General features: G+C 36.9%; 3 protein-coding genes across 5 annotated transcripts in view; 1 reads left to right on the top strand and 2 right to left on the bottom strand.

The window, feature by feature from the left end:
* Gycalpha99B (guanylate cyclase 1 soluble subunit alpha 2) overlaps nucleotides 1-26067 on the bottom strand; it is a 332598-nt gene that overhangs the window by 160733 nt on the left and 145798 nt on the right. The gene's annotated exons all lie outside the window — the stretch shown is intronic.
* Nucleotides 6520-23047, top strand: Gycbeta100B (guanylate cyclase soluble subunit beta-1-like). The gene is made up of 14 exons (XM_022085008.2): nucleotides 6520-6686; nucleotides 7906-7979; nucleotides 9134-9234; nucleotides 10356-10474; nucleotides 10644-10799; nucleotides 12005-12158; nucleotides 12691-12845; nucleotides 14336-14473; nucleotides 16028-16110; nucleotides 16525-16695; nucleotides 18033-18270; nucleotides 19104-19241; nucleotides 19623-19780; nucleotides 22351-23047. Exons 1-14 carry the CDS (start codon nucleotides 6684-6686, stop codon nucleotides 22478-22480), a joined length of 1818 nt encoding a protein of 605 aa, XP_021940700.1. The 5' UTR covers nucleotides 6520-6683; the 3' UTR covers nucleotides 22481-23047.
* Nucleotides 20034-21512, bottom strand: stops (SOCS domain-containing protein stops). Its single transcript, XM_022085011.2, has one exon. It carries the CDS (start codon nucleotides 21308-21310, stop codon nucleotides 20255-20257), a length of 1056 nt encoding a protein of 351 aa, XP_021940703.1. The 5' UTR covers nucleotides 21311-21512; the 3' UTR covers nucleotides 20034-20254.

Below are 26067 nucleotides of genomic sequence, written 5' to 3'. Positions count from 1 at the left end.
ATTCTTAGCAGACTTTCTCAGTGCAATGACAGTTACAGTTATAATACTTGCGGTTTCATTTATACTTTGTACAGTTCATCAAACGTCGAAAAACACCGGGCAGGTCACAGACAGGATTAGAGATGAGAGATTACATTTGGTTCGACCCTGCGCTACAACTTGTACAGGTCATCTCTTAAGATACCCTTCCCTATTGAAAATTCTTTGCAGAGCGGGAACATACGTCTGTCTTTCAAGGGAGCGACCGCTGAGGGCAGATCTGGAATGTGCGGTTCGCCTGGCATTCACGCCGCAGGCGAAAAGGGAACTAAGTCATACACGTACCATATTCCCCACTTTCCAAGTAATGTGGCTAGACAAATACAACTTGCCCTCCACAACAGAACAGAGAGAGAGAGAGAGAGAGAGAGAGAGAGAGAGAGAGAGAGAGAGAGAGATGGCTTTCATCTGTTGTAATACACAAACCTTCAGAAACCAGAGTAATTCATATCACATAAAATTGTTTGACGTCGGAGTTCTATATCGATATATTTCGAGAATTGGTCTAGATGACTGAAACTCCGATATCGTTAAGGGCGAATTTTTCGTTCAACTATAATAGTGCTACCTGCTTTGCAAGGCAAGACTGTATACTATGAAGTCTAAAAAGCAGGCAGCCAGCTGGTGACTATTTACAAACATGAGAAATACATAAAGATGACAGGAATGAAGCAATTGGTGGAACAAAGGACCAGAAAAAGAAAACGAGAGAATAAAGACTGAGAAAACAACTCGGATAAAAAAAAAACAGGGAACAATATCATCCTGCAATTCTCAAACCGACTCTAAAAATTCCTGAATTCATTATAGACTCTTATTATACAAACACGTGTTCCTGTGACTGTGTGCGTTTCCTTACAATTTGACTAGAGATAATTTGTATTAGAGACCAAAATTTTTCGTCTACTGACAAAAAATAAACTGGATAAGAACAATAATATAATACATATGACCATTTAGAAATACGCTGCTTGAAAATCGTCCGGTTTTTGAGGTTTGAACAGATTTTCTTTGAGCCAATATGGTAAGTTATAAAAAGTGTAATAATACAACAGAAACATTAATTTTAAGACATTCTGTCACGTATCCGGAATAGCTGGAGCAGAGAGGAAGGAATTAGTAAAGAATTCTGAAGTAATCCGCAAAACAATATTTATAATTTGTAAATTTCACTGAATGTTTGGGTGATCACATCAAGTAATATAGATTAAAATTTTAGTCAGATAAATAGAGGCAGTGTCTGAGAGGGTAACTGAGAATTGACAGAAGAATAACATTAAAATAATTGTTAAAGAAATATAATTACGGAAAAGACGGAGGACCCGATTCAGAATGTGGCCTGATGGCAGTTTCTTTATAACATGGTATTGAACTTCCGGTTTCCGCAAAAGTATGATAATTCTTGTCTAGCCGAGTATCTATTGTCATCTTAAGAAGGACTCTGCTTCATGAAGTTAATTATAAAATAACATCGACCTTGATGATGGAAACAGATAAATTCTCCGAAACAACCGTTTCTAACCCAAATACGATGACCACCCGAAAATATTTCAGTGCATTTATGCGCCGTAAAAGCTTAAATATTTCATGAATTTGTAAGCCAGCATCTACCATGAATCGAGGGAGGAGGACTGCCAGAGCCAAGTCTTGCTGATTACGTTTGTGCAGATGTCTCTGAAACTGGTTTATAAAAGCAGAAGCTCAGTCTAAACCAGCAATAAAATCATGAATGAGAGCTAACTCATATTTCCAAGGAAATGAAAAAATAAATTCTAGGTAGTAAATGTGAAGCAGGACATTGTCAACAGAAAATCCTTACCAAATGCCACTAAAATTACGAGCAATATAAAATATAAAAAATGTATATCATTCGAGCATGAAAACACGAAATTCATCTAACCGCCATTTAAAAAGTCAGTTCTTGTCTTACAGAAAACGACGCATCTGTGTTACAGTAAATTGTTGGTTAATGTTGTTTAAGGAAGTAATCATTGTTTATTCTCTTAGTTATACGAAATCCATAAATACACTCTGTGAGAAATTGGATAGTGTTACTGAATGCTAAAGCACGTGGTACATTGGGTAACTACAATGCTTTAAAGGATTGAAGTTTATGGTTATCGAGGCTGGCTATATCCGTTTTACAAACTTATATTTCTCAAAAGTTAATGGAAGATTAAAGCTTAATTGTTCAATAACAAACTGTATTCCTAATCTTCTGTTGACAGTTTAGGTTACGTACGCCTTTAGGACTCTTTTGCGTTCTTAAGGTCACGAGTTAATCTTTTTGAACGTAAATTTAGTTTAGCAGCAGAGGAAAAGAACTGCTGGTGAAAAAGTCACTAGAGCACCTCTAAATCAAATTACATAATCCTTCTGATGTATGGTAGCAACACTGCCGAGGCTGCTGGGGGAATTCTATTATATTCTTCCCACAGTAAAGATTAGCTCCAGTTTCTTATAAAGTGGAAGTACATTAGCGTAGGATACACTCCCTATATTTATAACACAATTTTATTGTAAAGAATAATGCAGATAATTTATTTTGTGTGACATACGCAAAAATAATTTTATAAGTTTATTCTTAAGATAGTGTAGTTGCGTCATATTGTGACTTATTAAATTAAAATTAAATTATTTGGTTATTCCGTCAAATCACAATGTATTTAAAATAAGATAATTAAAATAATTAAAATATCATTCTGTGTTCCATATCCAATTGTAAATCGATTATTCGATATGGAACACAGAATGATATTTTAATTATTTTAATTATCTTATTTTAAATACATTGTGATTTGACGGAATAACCAAATAATTTAATTTTAAGTTTATTCTGTCAAAGATCTAACAGAACTCTATGCATTGCTTTCCACTACGTTCAACACATTGGTAACACTATTGGGCCTTTAATCCCATTAAGATAGTTTTTAAAAAATAAATTATAGACTGTTAATTATTTTATTTAATAACGATTCACAATTGGAAGACTTTACGTTCAAACGTTTAATATGACGGTACATGATTAATTTAAAGGGATGTGAAAGGAAGGGATTGTGATTTATTTCAAGTTACTGTCCAAGCATTCCACTAAAATAAATGGGCAAGGCCGCGTTCAAATTCAATCAGGATGTGAGATGCAAGGTCCTTACGGCGGTGAACATAACGATGTCACTCTGGGTTGAGAATGAAGGTGGAGACAATATACGTCTTTCTGTGAAATGCTGACATCTACCTACGAGTCCATAAGGTGTTCGGTTAGGATGGCCAGTTTCCGAACACAGAATCAAATCCTGGACCTTCTAAATAATACAAATAAACCACACAGTTGCGAAGTACTGCGAGAAATTAGAAATTTAAAACTTTATTTGTCCCTGGGCTATTTAGAAAGATTTCTACAACTGCGTTCTTAAAAAGCGTCGAAAAGGTAACTAATATAAAATACGAAATGGAAAGAAATAATGATGGTATATTTTACGCAGTGCCAGAGAATTTGCCTGCAGGGACTTAAAAATAAAAATATTACAAAAATTGCAAACATGATAGTGAACTTCAAGCTAATAAAGAAACCTGAAACTTACTATACGCCAAACAGGAGTCGTAAACATTCAACTGCATTTTTCAATGTTGAACATTATTTTTTTCTTAAATTATTTAATGACACTATTTCAACTTTATTTGTCCAAATAGGCACACAGAATAGTTGTAAAAGGTATATTTGGAAGGATGTGCAACAAGATATAGTTACATGTTTTGTTGTATATCGTCCCAGAATTTGCCTGTAAGGACTGTTGGAAGCCATGAAAACTTTCAGGACTGACAGACAGACAACCTTCGAGTCTAAAATCGACGGCAGGATTTTCTGAATGCGAATCAAGAGTGTTAAGACAGTCGAAGAAGGTTACGTGGTGATGCCAATTGAATCAGTAACTAGGATGCAGACATTGTATCATACACGGCTATGTACGAGAGATACACCAACATTAATTTCTATTTTTATTGCTGATAGGGTTAGTTGCATGCATCGAATGTATGACGACATTTACTTAGGAAGCAACACTTCTCGCACTCACGCGTATTTGAGACTCATTTGAAAACAGAAACAGTCAGGGGTTATTACGGTCCTATTCGTTTCATATGGAAGCACACAGATTGGATTTCATACATGAGAAACTGTAAACTCGTGCATGAACTTCAGAGGAGTGTGACTGGCACTCAGTCAAATTAGTTCATTCCAAGAGAAACGTACATCTGACAACACTGTTGATACAAAGTTTGAGGGATACAGAGTGAATTAAAGTATCTTATATGTTTATGTCTTGACATCGTAATATAGCTTCGAAGTTAGTGCCTCGTGAACAAGATGTTGAGAATTTACATTCAGGCACATTGGGGGTGACGATTTTGATTCTATAAATTTTTGTTTACCGAACGAATTTAACTACTTCACTGATATCACTTAGTTCAAAACTTCAGTTAGCACTTGTTGATATTGTCATCGTTTTTGAAGGAGTCTCTGAAATGTTTCGGTAAATGAAGAGTACTGTGCCCAGACTTCTCGACCAAATAGATTATAAGTTAATCTATCAGCAGATCCGCAAGAATCTCCTGGGTAGCTACTGTAGTTTTTATTCTCAAGGAGAGCGGAAACATTAAAATACTGTAAACGTACAACAGGGTTCAGACGTTGAGTAATATTTAAGATCTTGTGTTAAACTTAATATGGCGACGACAGAGGTTCGTAGGTTTCCCTCAATAGACAGGTCTGAGGTGGGAATCTCTTTCTGCCATTTTATGTTGGTGGATTAAACATTTTCACCATATCATCCAGTGTCCCACATATGAATAAATATTTAGTTTCTTCTGTATGAGATGATAAAGTTGCGTCATGTGTGATAAATATATATTTGTTTAAATCTTGTCAGTCTAATCACAATAAAATTTCTATTAAATATTAAAATATTACTATAATTAACATTTAAATATTTAAAAATATATTAAATGATGTTCTCTATCGAAATGTTCGATTTACATTAGATCATCACTTTTTACACTTCATGTTTCAGTTCTAAAAGAACTATCTTCAGGTGTATAAAATTATATGTACTTAAATATAATTTCTTAAATGCAACTTTTAGTCAGATGTTTATCAGATTTCAAATGATGTTTTATTCCAGATTTTATTGTATTTTTTATCGTATTCGAAGTTGTTCTGTATGTACGTCGTGCTTAACATGATTTTGTGTGGGTGAACGTTTTGTTGTTGTTTTTGTATCATCCTGTAAAGTAAATAATATAAAGACTAAATGAATATTAATAAATTAGAAATAGAAAATAAAATAATATATTGATAATTTAATTTTGAAACATACCAGAAATGAAGATGTGTATATCCTTGTTTTCAGTTGGTTTTCTTCCGACAAATGAAACAATTCATATTTGATTTGATTTCCGCTGTTTTGACTTTTTCAAATATTTACGACCTTCCTATGCAAAAGTTCAGTTTTTTACTTCCGTATAAAAACGTTCAAAATGTAATTACATAAAATTCGCAGAACAGCGCAACTCTACTCTTCTACATTTATAGTTGCCTGATTATGATAATGTAATATTTATTTAATTTCAGACTAGACTTAATTATCTGTAACGAAAATATATTTTAAAATTATTGTATTTCCCCCATTCTTATTCCATATACTTTGTAATTTATTGCTATTTACTCGAGAATTACTTGCATAGAGTCCAATACGACATTTTACAAGGCGAGTGTTTAATGATTTAAAATTTTTTGCTATGCAATCCCTCATAACCTATTACAGACCTTGTACTGATCTTTTTATGAACACTTTATAATGTAAATTAGCATTCCGCATTATAAGTTTTGCATTAACTGAGAAAGAGCCAGTTGCTGGTTTGAATTTATACAGTCTTGGTAACAGCATTGCATGGAGTACAGCCACATTCAGAAATTAAGGTGTGGAACAAGGAATATATTGAAGGAAGAAAAAAATAAATAAAAGAGGAAAAGAGGAAAAGAAGGAAGGAATAAAATCTGGTGCAGTACAAAATGAAGACTGATATTTTCAACTAAGAGTATATAATGGCTGTTGTGCGTGACTGCATAACAACAAATATTCATCCCGTATGGTCCGAGCTACAGACAGAGTCATTAAATAAGCAACATATAGATAAATAAACACATTTAAGCACTATAAGCCGGGATTTTCTGTAATGGACATTTTATATTTAAACGCCATTTTGATAACTATACATCATGTTATATCCACATGATACTTTTTGGTTCAATTTCCACACGGACGTTTTTTTATAAGTGCCGATCAATAAGACAATAATTATCGAATATATGGACAGTGTATCAGAGATCTCATGCCTGCCATCTTTCGGAGAGCCGATTTATTACTGGTGGCGGAGTAGTCAGGCGCGAATCGATATCAGCGTACATCAGAGGACCGACTGTTACCTCCTCTCAGTTTCCCCTGACTTCGTGAAGTCTGCAAACCGCACCGCGTATCCCATTCGTTGGGAGAAAAAAGAATAAATCGCAGAAGACGTGAAGGACACACACGCGGTGGTGTTCGGCTTGTTGTAAATTGAGCTCTGCACTTCCTGTGTCTTCGTAAACCATGGTGAGTACAATTCAAAATCAGTGATACATGTTAGTACAACCTTTAAATGCGACAGATTCTTCAATTCATTAACCGGACAACAGTACACCATATATTAATCTTATTACTTACTGACTCCATGGAACAGAGTTTTCTTCTAAAGCTCATAGTCGCTTAGCTAGTCAAGATTTGTCCGCCTTTTATTAAGCACAAATGTTCATTTCGCCACTGCACGCTATAGTGAGTGAGATGAATCTGATCTGCATTATCGAAACCAATTTCGTTTACAACCATTTTAATAATATAAAATATTATTTGAACACTTTTATATTATTAATGACAGACGATGGGACAAAACATCGGTCGCCCGTTAAACACCGAGGTTACTGTGTCAACAATCATTATTAACAATCAATAATTTTGCATTTTTACACATTATATTTATGGTTGTAATTCTCAAAGTAAATATCACTTATTTACCTTAACATCATTAATTAAATTATCTTTAAGATGATAATGTTGCGTCATTATTGTGTTGAATATATACTTGCTCTAATGTAAATCGAAATAGTCGATAGAGAACATCATTTTAATATATTTTAAATATTTAAATGTTAATTGTAATAATATTTTAATATTTTAACATCTAATAATAATATTTTATTGTGATTTGACTGATAAAATTGAGCAAGTATAAATTATCTTTGTAATGAGACGGTCCTGTTTCCTTTGAAGTAGTAGCTGAATTTGCATATTGTGTTTCGATGACCTTCCGGCTTTAAAGGATCTCATTTGAACGTACTATCCTAGCCTGATAAAATCAGGATGCTGAGAAAAATATTTCGACCTGAGACAGAATAAAAAGAAGGTTGCGGGAAATTAGAAAGAGATGGATTGTAATTCATACCCTTCACCAAACATTATTAAGGTAAACATGTAAAGGACAGTAAGATTGGTGGGGCGTGTAACACGGATGGAAAGTGAGAAGCACATATACAAGTGTAGTCGGAAAACGTGACTGGAGAGTCAGTCTACTTACAAGACCTTTGCGTTGATGAGATCAGTATAAATCTCAAAAACAAATGCAGTATTAGAAGTGTGCTGGATATTCTCCAATGGTGGGTGAACTTATTAAAACGGTAATGAATTTAAAATGTCTCGGCGAGGAGTCTCTCGATCAGAGTAGCAGGATTCTGCACCAAGGACTGACATTATGAGTTATGTGTTGCATTTGTTACAGTACGGGTTTGTGAACTACGCACTGGAGTTGCTAGTAGTGAAGACGTTCGGAGAAGAGATATGGGAGAAAATTAAGTAAGTTCAAAAGTATTTTGAATCAGCTGGTAATATATACGGGCTATCTTAGGTGGCGGTTCATGAAAGGTGTCGTAAAATTTATTTTATAAGGTTAATTAACTGTTTGCATCTTTCACCGTACGACTAATAATCCTTGCAACTGACCTATTCGTACTTGTTTCAGATGAATCTTCTATAGGCGTCTTTAATAATATTTGTGAAGAATGCAATTAATCTTCAAACTTTCACACAAAAGAGAATTAACTGTAAAAATCATCTCATGACTTCTTTTACTTTAATTATTCATTGCATTAAAATTTTAGAGAAATAATGCGACAACAAATTTTCTATTTTTATCAATGTGTAGCAGCATAGTGACAAGACTTGTAGGTACCAAATAGTTCGCTCTAGGCTTTAAACTAAATATCTTCGGAATACCAGTATAGTGACTAGCTACGGGCTGGACGACCGGGGTTTGATCCCCGACGGGGGCAGAGGATTTTTCCTCTAGCCTCTGCGTCCAGACCGGCTCTGGGGCCCACCCAGCCTCCTCTACAATGGGTACCGGGGTCCTTTCCCGGGGGTAAAGCCGGCCGGGGCGTGATTCTGACCACTTACCCCCATCTAGTGCCGAGGTCAAGGAAGAGAGGAGCTATACCTCCACTCACCCCAAGCGCCTGTATGGCGTATAGTGGGACAAACTTTACTTTACTTTATATCGGTAGATACAGCTTAGATCATTTTACAAGCAATTTTAGGCAGTTAGCTACAAGAAGTGTGGTGTTTTGTGTTACAGATAAGGCAATCGCAGATGTAAGTAAATTTTCGGAGTTTATTTAACAATGTTAACCAGAAATCAAATCAGAATATTTATAGGCAATAACTACATGATTTGGAACTATGAGAGGATTTGTACAGGAGGCTTATACTCTTCGTAAAGTATTGATAAATTAAAGATTGCTGTCTTCTGGGTTATTGCGCCGTGTAGTCTGGTAGATTTCCACCGACGTTTCAGAGGTCATACTGCCTCCGTCATCAGGGCGATGAATTCACGGTAGTGAAACATAGGCTTACATAAAAGACGAATAATTTCTTGACCAATTTAATGATTCAGCTTTTAAATAAATAATAAACACGATGCTACTTAAATAATGACTTTTTAAAATGTTTAGGAAGGACGCAGAAGTGTGTATGGAAGGCCAGTTCCTGGTCCGTCAGATTTATGAGGATGAAATAACCTACAACCTCATCCACGCAGCTGTAGACGTTTTGCGTAAGTTGACACCAAATGTTTTGTCCGTCTTCACAAATACTTTAATCGATATGGAATAACGTTTCTTATTTCTTAAACTCCAATTTAATCTCATGTTTTGTATGTGTGTGAAACTGGATGTCATTCCGCGGAAAGAATGTAGGCCCAGACAGGTACATTAAGATTTTGATATACCAGAACCGTTCTTCGTCAAATTTTGTAATAACTATGGCAGTTTCTATTTATTAGATATTAATTCCATTTAAATTTATATAAACATTTCCCCTTCTCATCTTCTAGTCACAACATTGATTTGTGTCATTAGAACTGTTGTTATCAACATGACAAACAGTTTCGATTAAGTACGTTTGTTTGTATTTGATTTGCGGCTTTCTCTATTTTAAATTATCTTAATTGAATTTAATCGGATTGCTACTGCAAAAATACTAATACGTTTAACAAGCAATTGGTTTCACTGCAGTATAATTTGAAATATTTTTTTCCTCGCCGCTCACTTGTTGCCTTTGCGTGTTAAACTTCTTTATACGTTTGGCAACTTAGTTATTGCTACTTTGTTGTATTTATTATTTTGTTTTTGTGCTGGGTCTTTAATTTATTGTCTGGCTATTAATACTGCACACTATTATTAATGAATTGAATTATTATTGTAATTTTAGTTTTTGAAAACAAATTGCTGATGAGCATACTTTTAATATTTATTGTAGCAACTTTCATTGCTTATCGAAGACCGACATATATTTATTTTCAATCAGTATTTTAACACGTGCAGTTCTTTTACAGATGAGTTTTGGCATAATGTGTCACAATTAGCACAATTAGACACAACAAACACAACTATTAAGACATCTGCTTGTTATTCAAAAGGGCTAAGCAACTATTGTCAGTCACAAAACAACTGGAGAATTTACTAAACATATTTTAATACGCTCGCTTAATATGATTTAAATATTCATCCATATCACTAATAAAAAGGGATGAAATTTTTACAATATTGTAATTTTACTTGCAATTATGAAACCTTTTCTGATTTTGTTTGTTTATGTACTCCATAAGAAGTACATAAACAAACACAAATAATGTTAACTCCATTTGTTCTCTGTTATAATTATCTTTATTTTCAGAAATTCCGGCCAATTCAATATTGGAACTTTTTGGTAAAACATTCTTTGAATTCTGTCAAGATTCTGGTTACGATAAAATCCTCCAAGTCCTCGGAGCAACTCCGCGGGACTTTCTACAGGTAAGCGGAAATATGCTCATGTCCAGTAACATTACAAAACAACAAATTCTTTAATGGCCACGGGACAAAATTTGTGCCGGCCGGGATTAAAGTACGCTCGCATACTGAGAAGCTCTTTCTACCCATGTAATACAGAACAAAAAAACTTGTTTTATTTGCATGACATCAGAACTTGGACGCCCTGCACGACCACCTGGGTACCCTCTACCCGGGGATGCGAGCCCCTTCGTTCCGTTGCACAGAGCGACCAGAAGATGGGGCCCTGCTTCTGCACTACTATTCGGATCGCCCTGGATTAGAGCACATTGTCATCGGAATAGTGAAGGTCGTTCATCGTTTTTATAACACTTTACGTTTTCGTTGCGTAATTCAGTTCGATAGAGGTCTCTTAAGCTATCAGCCGTCTCAAAGCGAAACGAGTACTCCCAGTTTCAGAAACTGAATTGATCCATCATTGTCTCCTAAACACTAGCAATTAATTCCCAATGAGACAGCTGATCTCCCGAGAAGTTTTCGTTACCACTGTCTTTGTTTCTTGATGCATTTAACGACACTTTTGAAACTCTGTGAAAAGCGATCCCTGTGCCTAAACCCTATCATATAGAAATATAGAGTGAAAGGAGATAGAGTTCTGTGCGTTCTTAACTACGGCATTATATGGTGGTGATACGTCATAGCCACTTTCTTGCCACTTTACCTGTGGCTAAATGGATGTCTACTGTTAACCAGTGGATAATGGCTGTAGTCTTCAAACATGCTTCGACATAATGGCGAACTGAAAACTTAAGACATTATCCAGGTTGTCCAGCCCGCAAGCCATTAACTACTGAGCACGTACCCTTCAACTTATCATTAGACGAAGATGATTGAGAATGATGATATCTAAAGGACGTCTCCTACCTAGCTGTAGGTACGAAAATTAAATTAATGATTAAGGGTCAAAATACGTGCATAACATCCATAACAGCGTACTTGCTTTTTTAACTACAATAAAGTCATAACTATGTATATGACAAAAATTCGTAAATGGTCGCAAATGCGTAATAAATAGGACCACGGATTATGCTTTTGACTGTGAGTGTGTTATGAGCTTCCAGAGGCGGAAACATATTCTATTTTCCAAGCATTGCTACTATTAGCATGTTTGAAATATATCTGATATTGGGGGTGAAACGTTAAAATAAGAGGGATGGACATGAAATACGGGAGAAAAGTAAGGGAACAGAGGCACGAAAAGAAGATGGAAACTGAAAAAGATGTTAAGGGGTGATAATGTAATAACTATTTACCCAATGAATTTCATGGGGAATTTTGCACTAGTTAATAGGATCTTAGAATTCTCGCGAACTGTAACGTTCCTGAATTTGTTCTAAATAAAACAGAATCTTAATCTCTTTTAACAAATTAAAGAAGTTATAAATACAATTTAAATACTGACAGGAGATAATTAGCTCATATAAAGGTTCAGTGTAAGATGAAATGGTTAATACATAAATAAAATGTCATTACAATACACCATTTTTGGTTCAGACGGTGGCGAGCAAACTGCATGGAACAGAGGTCGAAGTTAAGATTCTGAAGACCAAGGAAGAGTGTGACCACGCCCAATTCCTCATCACAGAGTTATGTGGTCCAGGGAAAGCCTCTCGACCAGAAGTTACTCAGATTGAGACACTCTCTATAGGTAACTCGCAATTATTTATGATAAGAACATGTTCACATGATTATGTTATTTGTAACATGATGTATGTACAGTACATCCTTCCCGAAATAAGAATCAAGAAGCTGATGAAATGGCAAACTTTCCCAACCTTATATGTTTCAATCTATTGACTGATTCTGTGAATGATGAATTGGAAAGGATTAGGTTTCAAGCAGTTGTGGCGTAATTTAAAATGTTATTCCAACAGTTCTCTGGAGGGAGTAAAATTTTCTGCTATGTAATCAGGCAATTATCGAATGTAACACAAGATATTTGAAAGATATTCTTATGCAACCATAAACCTAGAACAAATTACGTATCAACAATTGAAGCAGGGATAAATCTAAAGTCCGGTTATTATATTCATTTGCATTTGCACTAGTTCAGATGCCCACCATAATGTTTCGAGGAACCTTCAAAATTTAAGGTGATTTAAATGTGAATTGGACAAAGTTAGTAAACATATCGTGCCAAGATATTGGACGACAGTCTGAAGATTGTGGGAATTGTGCAGAGCCCAAGGTGAGCCCGGCCACATTCTGTCGTGTGTTCCCGTTCCACCTGATGTTCGACAGCGATCTCAAGGTCGTACAGACCGGCAGCACAATAGCTAGGGTCATGCCGCGGGTCAGGAGACCCGGGTGTCGCGTCACCGACATTCTGGACACGGTCAGTTGCTATTTTACACGTTTGGTAACCGCGCTAGCATGTGTACGACTGTGTGTGTCTACGTGTATGCAAGCCTAAAGTATGTACGCCCTGTGTAAATAAATACGTTCGTGTGCATGCATAGCCTATATGTACGTAGACTATAAGTATGTTTGGTTTATTTGTCTTTAACAAAGCTGTATCAATCAGATAGAAACATAATTTTGAGTCAATTGAATAAAAATTTTCTTGGATATTATCCATCGTCTAGTAAATATAAAACGTAAAACGACGTTTCGGAGATAGGGATTAGCTCTATCTAGTGGGCCCAACTGTGTAGGAACCTGAAGACGGAGATAGAGTCCCATCTCCGAAACGTCGTTTTACGTTTTATATTTACTAGACGATGGATAATATCCAAGAAAATTTTTATTCAATTGACTCTTCACCATCGTCAAGAAGTTTTAGATCTGATATAATTTTGAGGGATTAGAATTGCCTGTTTATTAACCCTCTAGTTATAATTGTACATTCACAGAACTTTAAGGAACTATTATAACATTTAGCATGAATAAATTTACTAAAATCTTGAAAAATGTGAGTGAGCTTTATCCAGGATCCGGGCCGAGAACCGGATCTTGAACCGTCCAAGTACGATTCTGGGGTTACAACGTGAACCGCTGAGTCCGGTAAGTATATGCCTTATGTACTGCACGTAAGCACACTGCAATTCATGATGCACATCTGCAAAGTACCTGCTACGTCTCTCTCTCTCTCTCTCTCTCTCACCCCTGAATGCCGACTGATGTACAAATAAAGATTTGGTTGTTCCGTAATTTGGTTCCTTCTGCTTTTTTCGTGTAGTTTAACGCATTTCCTCTTCAGAGCCCCCAGTGGTAGTAGATGTACCATTCACTTTAACATTCACTAACTATTAATTTTGGGGTTTTGATATGATTTTCAGAATAAACAGCGATTTCTCCCTAAACAGTATCAACCTGTTATTTTATAATGGAGACGTGCTGTGTTTCCTTGGAGGTAGGAAATGACATTTTAAGTAATATTAGATGAGCTTCGTGCATCAAAGAATTATTATTACTGTTCGTAATGAAAAATCAACGGATGCATTATAATTAGCATTATTTTTAAATGCTAGGCATAGATGACAAATAATTCTCCCTGTTAAAGCCTACAAGTTGTATGCAGTCAAATGCCATGTACACGTGCTATAAACATCCACAAATCCCGAATTCTGTCTTTTAGAAAAGAGGTAATTTCAGATGCAAAACAACAAAAGAGTTAAACATTATTAATCCAACGTTAATTCCTTAATTAAAATCTGCATCATGTCTGTGGTTTCGTACTATGTCAATTGTCTATTAGGGAAATGATAAATATGAAGTAATAGTACTGGCGCTTTGAAATGAAAGGTAAGAGATTTCACAATGTAGATAAAAAAAATATTTCTCATTAACATTAATGGGTGGTTACAATTTATTATCTTTGTGTAGGTAAGACCACACTTAGAACTCACGTTCCAAAACATTCTGTCTCACATCAACACCGTGTACGTGCTAAAAACGAAGCCCGGGGTCATGGAAGCCGAGCATCAGGATGGCGCACCAGAATTCTCTTACCTCAGACTAAAGGTACATTCTGTTTACTAAAATCTTGAAATTACAACGGGTCGTTTACTTCATTCTTCAACTTACCTTTTGATCAGATTAATAATTTATTAAAGCGTCTATGAAACTAATGTAAATACGTAGAACTGAGCATACAACGACAAATGTTGACCGTCCATTCGCCAACTGCTAAAGAAGTTCATCAAAGACCAATAATTTAATAATCGGCTGAGACCTGTCATTTTACGGAAGCAGCCAACCATTTCTTAACGTTTTACTTTCACGTCTTGACAGTATTCTCAGCTTAGTGTTCAATTTAACGCGTGTGGTTCTTTTAAAATGGAGTCACTGCAGACCTATCAAACTAAACGGTCTATAGTGTGACGCTGCACTCTCGTTTTCTCAGGATAATGCCAAAGGATTAGGTGCTGTAGCTTAAAACTCTTGGCTACAAAGATTTTAATAATGGCAGTGTGGGTGTCTCTTGATGGACGTGCGTACAATTACAATATGATCAAATGACAATCATACATCGTGACATCCTTCAAATCAACACGTAAAAATAATTATTGAAAATGTGTTCACCGGAGCCAAACAGCAGGTCACGCCTAATTCGAGTCATCGTTCCGCCAGCGTTCGTCTTTTATTGCTTCCTCTCGTACGTTACATCCACCCGTGATCAGGCCAACCAGCAGAGCCCACATGATCCGGTAGCCAGACAATGTCTTTGGTCAGCAGGCATATATTTATAAAATAGCCTTGACTGACCACGTGTCAAGGCTTACACACAGTCCAACTGGCTGAATATCGCAGTTGCGTATAAGTAAAGTATTAAAACGTGAAATAAATTGGTCCAGCAGTCCCATTATGTGGTGGATTCGATCCCCGATAAGGAAATTCAGAAATCTGCTGTCTGTCCAGAGGGTTTCGCTCTCACAAGGCCTCCACAAGCTCTTCTTCTATTAAAGGCTATGGGTAAATATGTCCGCGACCCGGAAGCTACCTTCGATAAACACTCAATTCAAGCCGATGCAATGTTCTACGCACCCTTAAACTTGTTAAAAGGTAGAGTCGTGGCTAGCTCGGCGCTCCGGCTGCTTTACCTCTGTGCCACGTGAGGAGGAAGCTGAGTGGACCGCGAAATCTGCTGGAGTGTATGGAAAAAGGAAATGCATTCCTCTACCCGTAGTCAAACTCCGGCTGTCTACCTATTGGCCAGACAATTTTATGTGAAATTTTGGCTAATAAAGTATGAAGAGGTACGCATTCAGTGGATTGACGTAAATACGTAGGTGTATGGAAATAGATTTATTGTTCTGCACTTTATTAGTACGCATAAATTTACGAACTATATCCCACTACTTTCATTCATTTTAATATCTTCGGCATAATTCCATCCACTCCTTTGTCTCACACGTGATCCCTTGCCTTCAAGATCTTTCGCCTAGAACGTTGAATTCAGTAGGACCCATACATAGACTTCAACGAAGACCACTTTTATTTGAAATACGTTTTTGTGTTAATCTAGACGTAGAAGACAAATTACAGAACTGACAGAATCATTACTTTTGTCCTTAGGGGCAGATGCTGTATATCCCTGAATCAGAATTGGTTATCTTCCTGTGCTATCCAAGCGTCATGAATCTGGATGACCTGACAAGGTGAGTGAAATATTCAGATTTCTGTAATGTGATATTAGCAAGGAAGCCTGAGGAGTTAGTTATCACAAGAAGTAGGCATTACGTTCGTCGTAAACGTTGGTATCTACAAATCCACACACTGCTACAACCCAGAACAACACCGACAATGTATTCCTCCTTACAACCACTTCTGTTTCATTACACAATCCATGACAGAGTATCTGAATAAGAAAGAATACTGTTATTCGCAGTTTAATCGAGGATCACACAGACACATTAATCTTACTTCTAAACTGTGAAAATGACAAGAAATGCATCAGAAAGGAATACAAAGCCGGGTTCTTGTGGTAACATTCGTAAACCCTTTCTTCCGTAACAAATACGAAATTATGTGTACAGTTACTGAGTGTTCTAGTGACACTCTGAATGTTTCAGACGCGGTCTCTACATAAGCGACATCCCTCTTCACGACGCGACAAGGGACCTAGTGCTAATGTCTGAGCAGTTCGAAGCAGACTACAAGCTGACTCGAAATCTGGAGCTCCTCACAGACAAGCTGCAACAGACATATCGCGAGCTGGAAGGGGAAAAGCAGAAGACAGACAGGTTGAAGGAATTATCTGTATCGATTCTTAGGTTATTCACAGACACATATTGTCGAACAAAATGAGAGGATAATTGTACATATTCACTGATATTCATACTAATCACTTTCCGCGAATAGCATTTTTGTGATAAATTTGCAGTCTTACTTAGACCCATTTACATACAGCCAGGCATATTTTTGGCAGGTAGAGTACTATTTTTTGTGCAGGTACACATATGTTTAAGTTTTTCCTTAAGTGTACCACAAAACCCCTGCACAACTTGGCATTATTTAAAACCTTCTAAACATCGATCTTGTGGTAAGGCGTTTGCTTCCTTACTCTCAATCACACTGTTTGTTACGTATTAAATTATCTTACCAGGTGTTAGATAGATAATTTGGAAATTAAATTTTCTGCATTTGCATATAGCAGTAAACGCTGAAAATGCTCCTAACCATCACACAAGCACTAACAGAATCTCAAGACTGCATTAATACAGTCTGTGATACAGACGAAATTCGAACCACGTACCTGCCTAGTACAAATCTAGACAGTGTAGCTACACCAATCTGCTAGATATTATCCTGCTTCATCATATCTGAGCTCGTCTCATGCGTTGAATACTGTTGCGCAGGGGGCCATATTACAGGTTCCAAAACCTGTCTGGCTCGCAGTCAAATTTTAACAATACAATTTATATACCTTATATACAGCGTGATTCTCTCGCCAAACGCCCTTGACGTCGGGCAATAAAGCCGCCATATATACACCGATTGTGACCAAATGATGCAGGTACACACCTCGGTCCTTGAGAAGCTGCATCCCGTCACGTAATATCTGGTTAGTTAGCTAGTGTTAAGGTGCCCACTATTAGTAAGCTAGTTAAGTCCAGGTACTTTGTAATACTTCGTTTGCTTATGTTTTGTACCAACTGCTATCCTTCATAATTTCAACTCATCTTGACATCAGCCTTTTCGAACCATAATAAGATTCTTTATAATCTAGGACCATGATCGTTTCCTGCTACCTGTTATCGTTCACGTCACGTTGTGTGCCTTACTTATCAACATACATTAATGTGTTTCTACTGTATTACAGCCAGTGTAGAACCATGATCTTTCTATCTTGCTTGATATCCACGTAACTATTCTACTGTCCCTTATTCCTTCCGTCTGTGGTTAATTCCGTATAATCATAAGGCAGAAATGCCCAGGTCTATGTCAGAATAAGTTACACACGTAAATAAAAACATCTGGTAACAGATGCAAGTAAATCAGTTCCCTCAAGCTACTCATAATGAAAGGTCATTATGAAGTAATACTCCAGCTAAATTTTGTGTATCCCTAAAACCCACAGATTGCTCTATTCTGTGCTGCCGATCAGTGTAGCCAATGAACTAAGACACAAGCGTCCGGTTCCAGCACGACGATACGATTGTGTGACACTCCTCTTCTCCGGAATTGTTGGGTTCAGTGACTACTGTGCCACAAACACAGATTCCAGGGGGGCTATGAAGATCGTTCGCATGCTCAATCAGCTGTACACAGCCTTTGATGTCCTCACAGACCCCAAGAAGAACCCAAACGCCTACAAGGTACGTTTTGCTGATTCTTGGTTCATTTCACGACATTTTTCCAAATACATATGTTATAAATGAAGGATAAAATTAAATAAATGTGGTTGGTAGTTCGGACTTCCAACACAGTAAGAAACAACGAACAGTTAAAAGTTTCTTGTTAACAATGTTTGTGTATTATAAAAGAACATAAGGTTATTAAGGATCTCTACTTCCATGAAAAGTATGAAAGATTTATGACAGTAATATTGTTTGCGCATTTAATTTGTAATATCCTCCGTATGCAATGATAATGGACCAAGTATTTGTAAAAGAAGTATAATGCTTAATTGCTAATGAAAAACTTTCTGATTATTTAGTTATTCACAAAATGGCGCCACTGAAACCTACCCTGCGTCAATGTCTTCCTAGATATGTTTTCTTTTAAAGTGTCCTTATTAAAATTTTGTATTAATTTCTCATAGTTACCATGCGTGCAAAATGTCGTCCATCTCACATTTCTTAATTTATTAACTGTAATAACACAAACCTTTGAAAATAATTGCTATAGCAATATTTTTTAAAAAACAAGTACATAATATCAAATCGCGGTCTAATTGCAGGATATCCTTAGGAGGATGTGTGTGATTTTCTTCAGTCTCTCAGTGTGTTTCCTTGACATAGTAACAGATCACAAACGTCTACTATTTCCTCGCCATTTTAATCAATATTCTAATTTGGTTAGATATATGGCCATTACAATCGCTAATAACCTAAGAATCGATAAAAAAAGCTATTTAAAAAGGGATGAACCAGTTTTCCAATTCATTTACTGTGAGCATTTGGTTCTTCTTGGAAATTTTTATGAGCAGGTGGAGACGGTAGGGGACAAGTACATGGCTGTGAGTGGTCTGCCCGAGCCTTGCCAGACGCACGCCCGTTGCATAGCGCGTCTTGCCCTGGACATGATGGACCTGGGGAGAGAAGTTCAAGTAGACGGCGAACAAGTAGTAAGTTTAACTATCGCAGGATTCTTTTGGGTTGAGGCTGAAACCATATGTACTACGACTTTAAATAATCCTAATGTGCAAATTCTCTGATTATGATCAAGATGGATCGGTATGTGGTGTGAGAAAAATCTGCCTAAAAGTGACATTTTCTCAATACAAAACACACTAAGACTTTTCTGAGGTTGAATTTTGGCCTCAGCAGTAATAATCCTGCATCTGACGGCTTCCGGATGAAGCCGTTTAAGTTCCACAAGAAAACTCGTATACCAATCGCTGTTGCTCACCGGAGGATTCTGTACCTTTTAAATAAATCAGAATAGCCTTCATTTATTTATTTTCCCTTGTACTAACTTCCTGGTGGCAACTTTATATTTCTCGCAGAGGATAACGATTGGAATCCATTCCGGCGAAGTGGTAACAGGAGTGATCGGACACCGAATGCCACGCTACTGCCTCTTCGGCAACACTGTGAACCTCACAAGTCGCACAGAAACTACGGGCGAACCTGGCCGAATCAACGTATCTGAAGATGCTTACAGGTCAGTATTCGTATAAGTTAAGATGAGAAATGTTTGGGGGAAAAGATCGCTGTTAGACTGTAAAGGAGGCTAAGTCGTAGGCAAAATCTTAGGTCAAAATTCACAAAGTACTAACTTCAAAGTTTAACGTTATTTGATATGAGGACCACACATGCTATGGTTTTAAGCTGAAGTGCACATATGAGAGAAATATAGGATACAACAGTCTGAAGTTTTATTAGTAATTATAAATAAATTAAACGTAGTTGTCAGTTAATATCCCACTCTCATTAATTCTTTCTGAATACACTTATCACAATCTACTAATTTTCATAAAATAGTACAGAAATTATTCAAGCAAAAGTGTATTCAATGTAAAACAGATTCTTAAACACAAACAAACGAGAGACGAAACTGTCAACAGTGTGTGCCGTACGTATTTTTTGTACAACTCGACACATGACAACGAACACGGGACACGAGTGTAGCCCTTACTCAGTCTTCTAAAAGGTCCAAGTAATTCTGAAGGCTTAATGGTATTTTTAGACTCCTGATACCCAGCGGTAACTGCCAGTTATCTCGAAGAACATTCCTAATGACACAGCGACTCAAATGCTTCAGTTCGGGCGGCGTCAACTGCGATCGTGAGGGTGGTATTATTCCCTCCTGCAGGAGTCTTGGATGGAAGTAAAATTTGTTCATTCCAAGCGCATTCCTAGTGGCAACCAAGAATGGCATATTCAGGTCGACCACACCAGACGGAAATGCTGTCATTGTGGACACTGTGCGAAGCAAAATTTTTAAACAGGCTAAAGATTTTGCTGTTTGATTTAAGTGGTAACTGGAAACAACACAGAATGCGAAAGGCTGCCTTGACTGTTGTCCCGTCAGCATTTCATCGGTTTCGTACTCAGTCAACATATCGGCGCCATATCGCAACAAGAGAAGCAATACTTCGGCTTCTGAAAATTCAGCAGCGATACGAGCCGACGTGGCTCGTCTGTAAGATTCCAGAGGAATGTCAATAAATCTAATTTTCTTGCCGTTCTTTAAATTATCGTACTCAAGTTTTGCTTTTGTCGCATGCTTCAAGAAGTATTCAATGGCTGCAAGATTCTCTTCATAACTTTCAAAATCACTCTTCCATCCTGATATTACGTGCGTTGCCCGATTCCCAAAAATAGCACCTACGAAGAGACGTTCAAAAGTGCGTTCGCATTGAAAAATGTTGTTTAGGAGTTGAATAACTATTGAATTATCGTCGAGATTCCAATCAGAGCAGAGTTTAACCGCAATGTAAAGGATATTATGATACCTGCCCATGTTACAAAGTCTTTCACCGGAGTTTCCGGAATTCGCATGATACCGTATGGCTGCCATAACAGCACGACGAACTTCCGCTGCTTCGTCGCAGTCTTTACTGCGAGCACGCTCTTTAATCGCGGTGTTCAGGCGGTCCACAAGCTGCCGACGTTTATAACGCACCATTAAGTACCTTGGTTCCATTTGGCTAAGCATGTTTTCAAAGAAGCACTCCGGGAACACATCCATGAGGAGCTTAGCTTGTTGCAAACTTGCAATAATTTAAGTTTACCGCCTTGTGGCCTGAATGCTGTCAATGGTAATATAGTACCAGCTACAAATACCACTGAGAAAATTTTACGAGCTCACCAAAATAAGACATTTCTTGACGCTTTATCGAACATACAAAATTTCTGAAAAATTGTACAAATTAGATGTTCGTTATATTCAATAATCACTGTCCTGATGATAATCACAATCATATGAAATAGCACAACATAAGGAAACCGACAAATACTAATTACCGGAACAAGTATGACTCGAATTTCAAATCACATTTCCATAGATACGGCTGGTAATTTCGGTATAACAGAATACGAATATGTGACTTGGAGAACAGAAACCAGCTCGACTAGAATTACCGTAATGAGATTTTTTCTCTCTTATGGCTTCTTTCACATCACGTGGTCATCTTCGACTATAAGTATATAATCCAGTTTCACACAATCCTAAGAATGTCAAACAGTGCGTTTATATCTTATAACATTTTAAATACGATTTAGAGTGTACGAGAACGCGGAGCTTTGGAGAATATTTTGCTTTGAAAGGATGAAGATAGATGGTAAGACACTAAAATGAATCCTGGTGAAGTAGGGTTGAAAAGTGCGGAATGAATTAATTTTGCTCGGAATAGGGAAAGGTAGCGAACTCTTGTGAACACGGTAATGAGTCCTCGGGTTCCATATGACAGACACCTTAACACTTTGACATTACCACCTCCTCAAGAATCAGTCTTCTCCACGGAGTTACATATTTAAACGCATTTATTATTAATGAATGAGACAGTTGCCTTTCAGCTCAATCACAGATCCATAAAGGCGCTTATCTGTCGTAAAGCTTCATGTATTATAGCCCTCTGCACTGGGTATAAGTGACTGATTAGCTTCATATTCGGGGACCGTATCCCCGGGCAAAGAACCCCAGTACCCACTGGATAGGATGGAGGCTTAACTGTAGAAGATTGTTAAAAATATATACATCAGGTAACTCGGGAATGTTCTCATTTGCAGGTACTTGTGTCGGCCAAGCAACGCTGACCCACAATTTCATTTCGAGTACCGAGGACCAGTGACCATGAAGGGGAAATCGGAACCAATGAAAGTGTGGTTCCTTACAAGGGAGAAAGAATACATCGTTTGAATTCACTGGCCGAAAGTTTTTCTGCGTCTGTTCTCTGACGAGAACGCAACCATATACCAAAGACTTCTGTGTACAAACTAATTAGATAATGAAGTTTAAAACTTATTTCTTAGGTTATTATGTGTCACACTCTCCAGAATAAATAATAGGCCGTTCACACATTTCCTATAGGTTCATTAGATACTAATTGTTACAAAAATAACAACGTATTTTCACGTACACATGGGAAGTTAACATCACAATGCAAGCCAGCTGTTACTGATCCAATATCAGAAGAAGCCAAGCATTGAATCGGGCTGTAGAGACAATGAAGAATGTATTAGAAAGAACCTGAAGTAAGTGAACCAATATGGACGAGTTGCGAATAAATTGGCAAACTTTCAACACATATTAATACGTATAGAATAAATAAAACTGTAATAATATTAAACAACAAAATTTAATCCCATTCTGTTAAATTACAATCCTGTTTATTACACCACAGTGAAGCTAGTTTTGAGTCGCTCTGTTTGTATAAATACAATAAACATTATCTATGTGCCACAAAATAAAGAATGTCGATTTACATTCCTGTAGAACATTTAACATTTAACGTCATCCTCCTCTCTTCATCTCTTCTTTGTCTTTCCAGTATTTATTTCTAATCCACTAGCATATTTAACCGTTAAGAAAATTTAATTTACAAAATTCAAGAAAAAATATTTTACTTTTAGCAATATAATGGGTTATATACGCAGAAAGAATAATAATATTAAAAGGGACCTTATAAAAAGGACGTGGACTCGAACAGATCCACTGGGGGGGGGGGGTGTTCGGTGAATATGCTAATGAGCTTTCCAGTCCCAAGAAATAGACGTATTTCCAGGTTTCCCTTCCCAAGGGCTTCGGTCCATGATATCAGCATCCCAAAGATATCTAACAGATTGCGCTGTAAGTTCAGACTAGTGCGCCATCTTTGGAGTCCCATACAAAGACGACACCACTAACGATTTCACAAACGTCTAACGTTTACTACGTATCGGTCGGTAAACTAGTAGTTTTATTTATCTCGACGTTTTAATTACGTATACGTACCTGTTTACAGGACTTTATACTTAGCACACCACTGAGACAAACAACTGCAGAACTCGGTGCGTCCTTAAAGGGTTAAAATTTCAATGCTCCGTTCATTTTAGAGAGAACAAAATGAGGGCTTAACACCGCACAGCATAAATTAGAATTTTTACTTGTTAGAGACACCTCAAAATTGCATTCGCCTTGAACCATATCTCCGTGTGTAACCTACCAAGTGATTCTGCAATTAATCGCCTATAAGGTCGTTAGTAAATTATTATAGTAGTAGATTACTGACTCTGTAGGCTATTTAACGACGCTGTATCAACTATGATGTTAAATGTGTTGAAGAACTAAATATGAAGGCAGAGAGCGGTGCTGGCGTATTTCAAGAAACGTGGGATTGAGCCAAACAACGAAATTGGATTTGCAACTTTTTCCACACTACAATTTTTTTTTTACTCTAAAGTTGCCTTACAGGAAGAAAGCAGGTAACGTTATAAATACATAAACAGCCATGCAGTATTTATCTCATCCGTCGGAAAGTGCAACGATATGATGACGTCAGAACCATTGGGCCCATGTAATTTGTATTCAGAAAATCCATCCATGAAAATGTTTCCAGCGTACCAACATAGCCAGGAATATATAAGACCTGTGATAACAAACACTGCTGTGTATTTGGTTCCCATAATGCAGCACAATTAGCGAAGGAACGAGAAACTGCTGTCAAGGGCAAACGTCGCGAAACGTTCGTTTGGCCGCTCCATTTCAATGACAGTTGATAAAAGAAGAGATACGAATGCACAAGATTGGCACTGTGGAAAGCTATGATTATCAGTTCCCATTCAACGCAAGGCGATAATTAAATTTGCAAGAAATTTTGTTTGGAATAAAATGTACACAACGAGAAAAAGCAATCTTAATTGTGACCACAACTTATGTTTGGGATGTTTTTCGCTTCAATTAATTACAAATCATAAACATTAATTTGAAGACAATATGAAGGTGAAAATTTCAAATCTTACATAATTTGAATTTTGCTCTCACAATAAACAGACAGTAAGGATAAGAGTACCTCATAAATCGTTTGGAAATGTGATGGTAAAGTTCAGATGCATGGGAACTACAGTCACACACCAAAATTGTTACTTCATTTTTCTTGTTTATCTGTGCCCCAGTGTTGTAACCCAAAGCTGAAACTCTTGTCATTTCTGTCTACACTGACTGAAGAAATTATTTGCCCACCAACGATAGTGATAAATTTCTTTATTTCCCTTCGTCACATTTTATGATCTTCGCCAGTCTGATGCTGTAAGATTAGCCTTATAACAGTTTTATAACCACTCACAAAGAACTCCAATATCTGATATCTCCTGCTATTAATTTCAAGTGAGCTGCTATCTCTACCATAATTTTATCTTTTTTGTCTTGCAATCAATTAAGTTCGGGCCATCTTGATATATTAGTAAATAAGTGGACTAATTAAGAACTAAGAAACAGCAGTTAAATAACAATAGCATCTAAGTACATAATACCAGGCACTGTGTAATGTTTCTGATGAAGACACATAACAGCAAAATCGAAACAGAAACAAAGCAGGTCACTACCCATTTCGGCTTTCGGTTACACTACTGGATATCCTGAATACATTTTTTCGCAAATTATCCGAGATTCTGCTGACGAATTTCGGATAATAATTGTAATATTTAAAATAAAGTTAAGGTTGATCCTGTACTTCAGAACCGCTTCATGAAGATGTATGAGAAGTGAAAGTAAGCTTATATCTGCACGCATTGTTAACTTCGGGGGGGGGGGGGGACGATCCTGGTACCCGTCAGATAGACTGGGTGGGGCATCAGTGAATAATTACAATGACAATAGTCATAATAATAGTAACGACATTGGCGAAGCACAATAGGCTTTTATAATGCAGTAGACATCTGACACTAACAGGTACGAGGAAGTACGTGACATGTTATTTCCATGATCTTCGTAATAAATATCTGAGGTGAAAACGTGTTACATCACTGTTTCAAAGTTTCCTTCAAAACATTAAAAATGTGTTTACTAAAGTCCTGTACTGGTTACAGCACTTTTATCTCGAATACGAAGGAAAATGCAATATATACACATAAGCCACCAAATGAGCACCGTTTGAATAAACATGTAAACAAGAAATACTGAAATGTAATAGAAAGGAACCGGTAGACACAGTACACAAAAGAAACGGCACATAGAGGTCAGTTAAGTACACAAAGTAAAAGGCGGTTAGTATACATTAGCATCGGCATGTGTAAGATAACTAGAGCATACAAAGGAAGATGGAGGAAGGAGCAGATCAGAGTTCATGTCTCCGTTACTGAATCGGAGTGCCCCTCTATTTCTGGACTGACAAAAATATGCCATTGCGGTAAATTCTGTTTCAGGATGAAGTAACAGGCATTTCAGCAGCGAGCTATGTTTTATGGCCTAATCATTTAAATATTTAACATGTACTTTATGTTGATCTTTTTATTTCGGGTTGAACTGTC

The sequence above is a fragment of the Zootermopsis nevadensis genome, unplaced genomic scaffold, assembly GCF_977971745.1.
Source record: "Zootermopsis nevadensis isolate Lab colony 2312 unplaced genomic scaffold, Znev_1.0 Znev_ptg000022l, whole genome shotgun sequence".
In the NCBI taxonomy this organism is placed as follows: Eukaryota; Metazoa; Arthropoda; class Insecta; order Blattodea; family Termopsidae; genus Zootermopsis; species Zootermopsis nevadensis.
The sequence above is the reverse complement of the archived record's forward strand: the minus strand, read 5'-3'. Positions and strand labels throughout refer to the sequence as shown.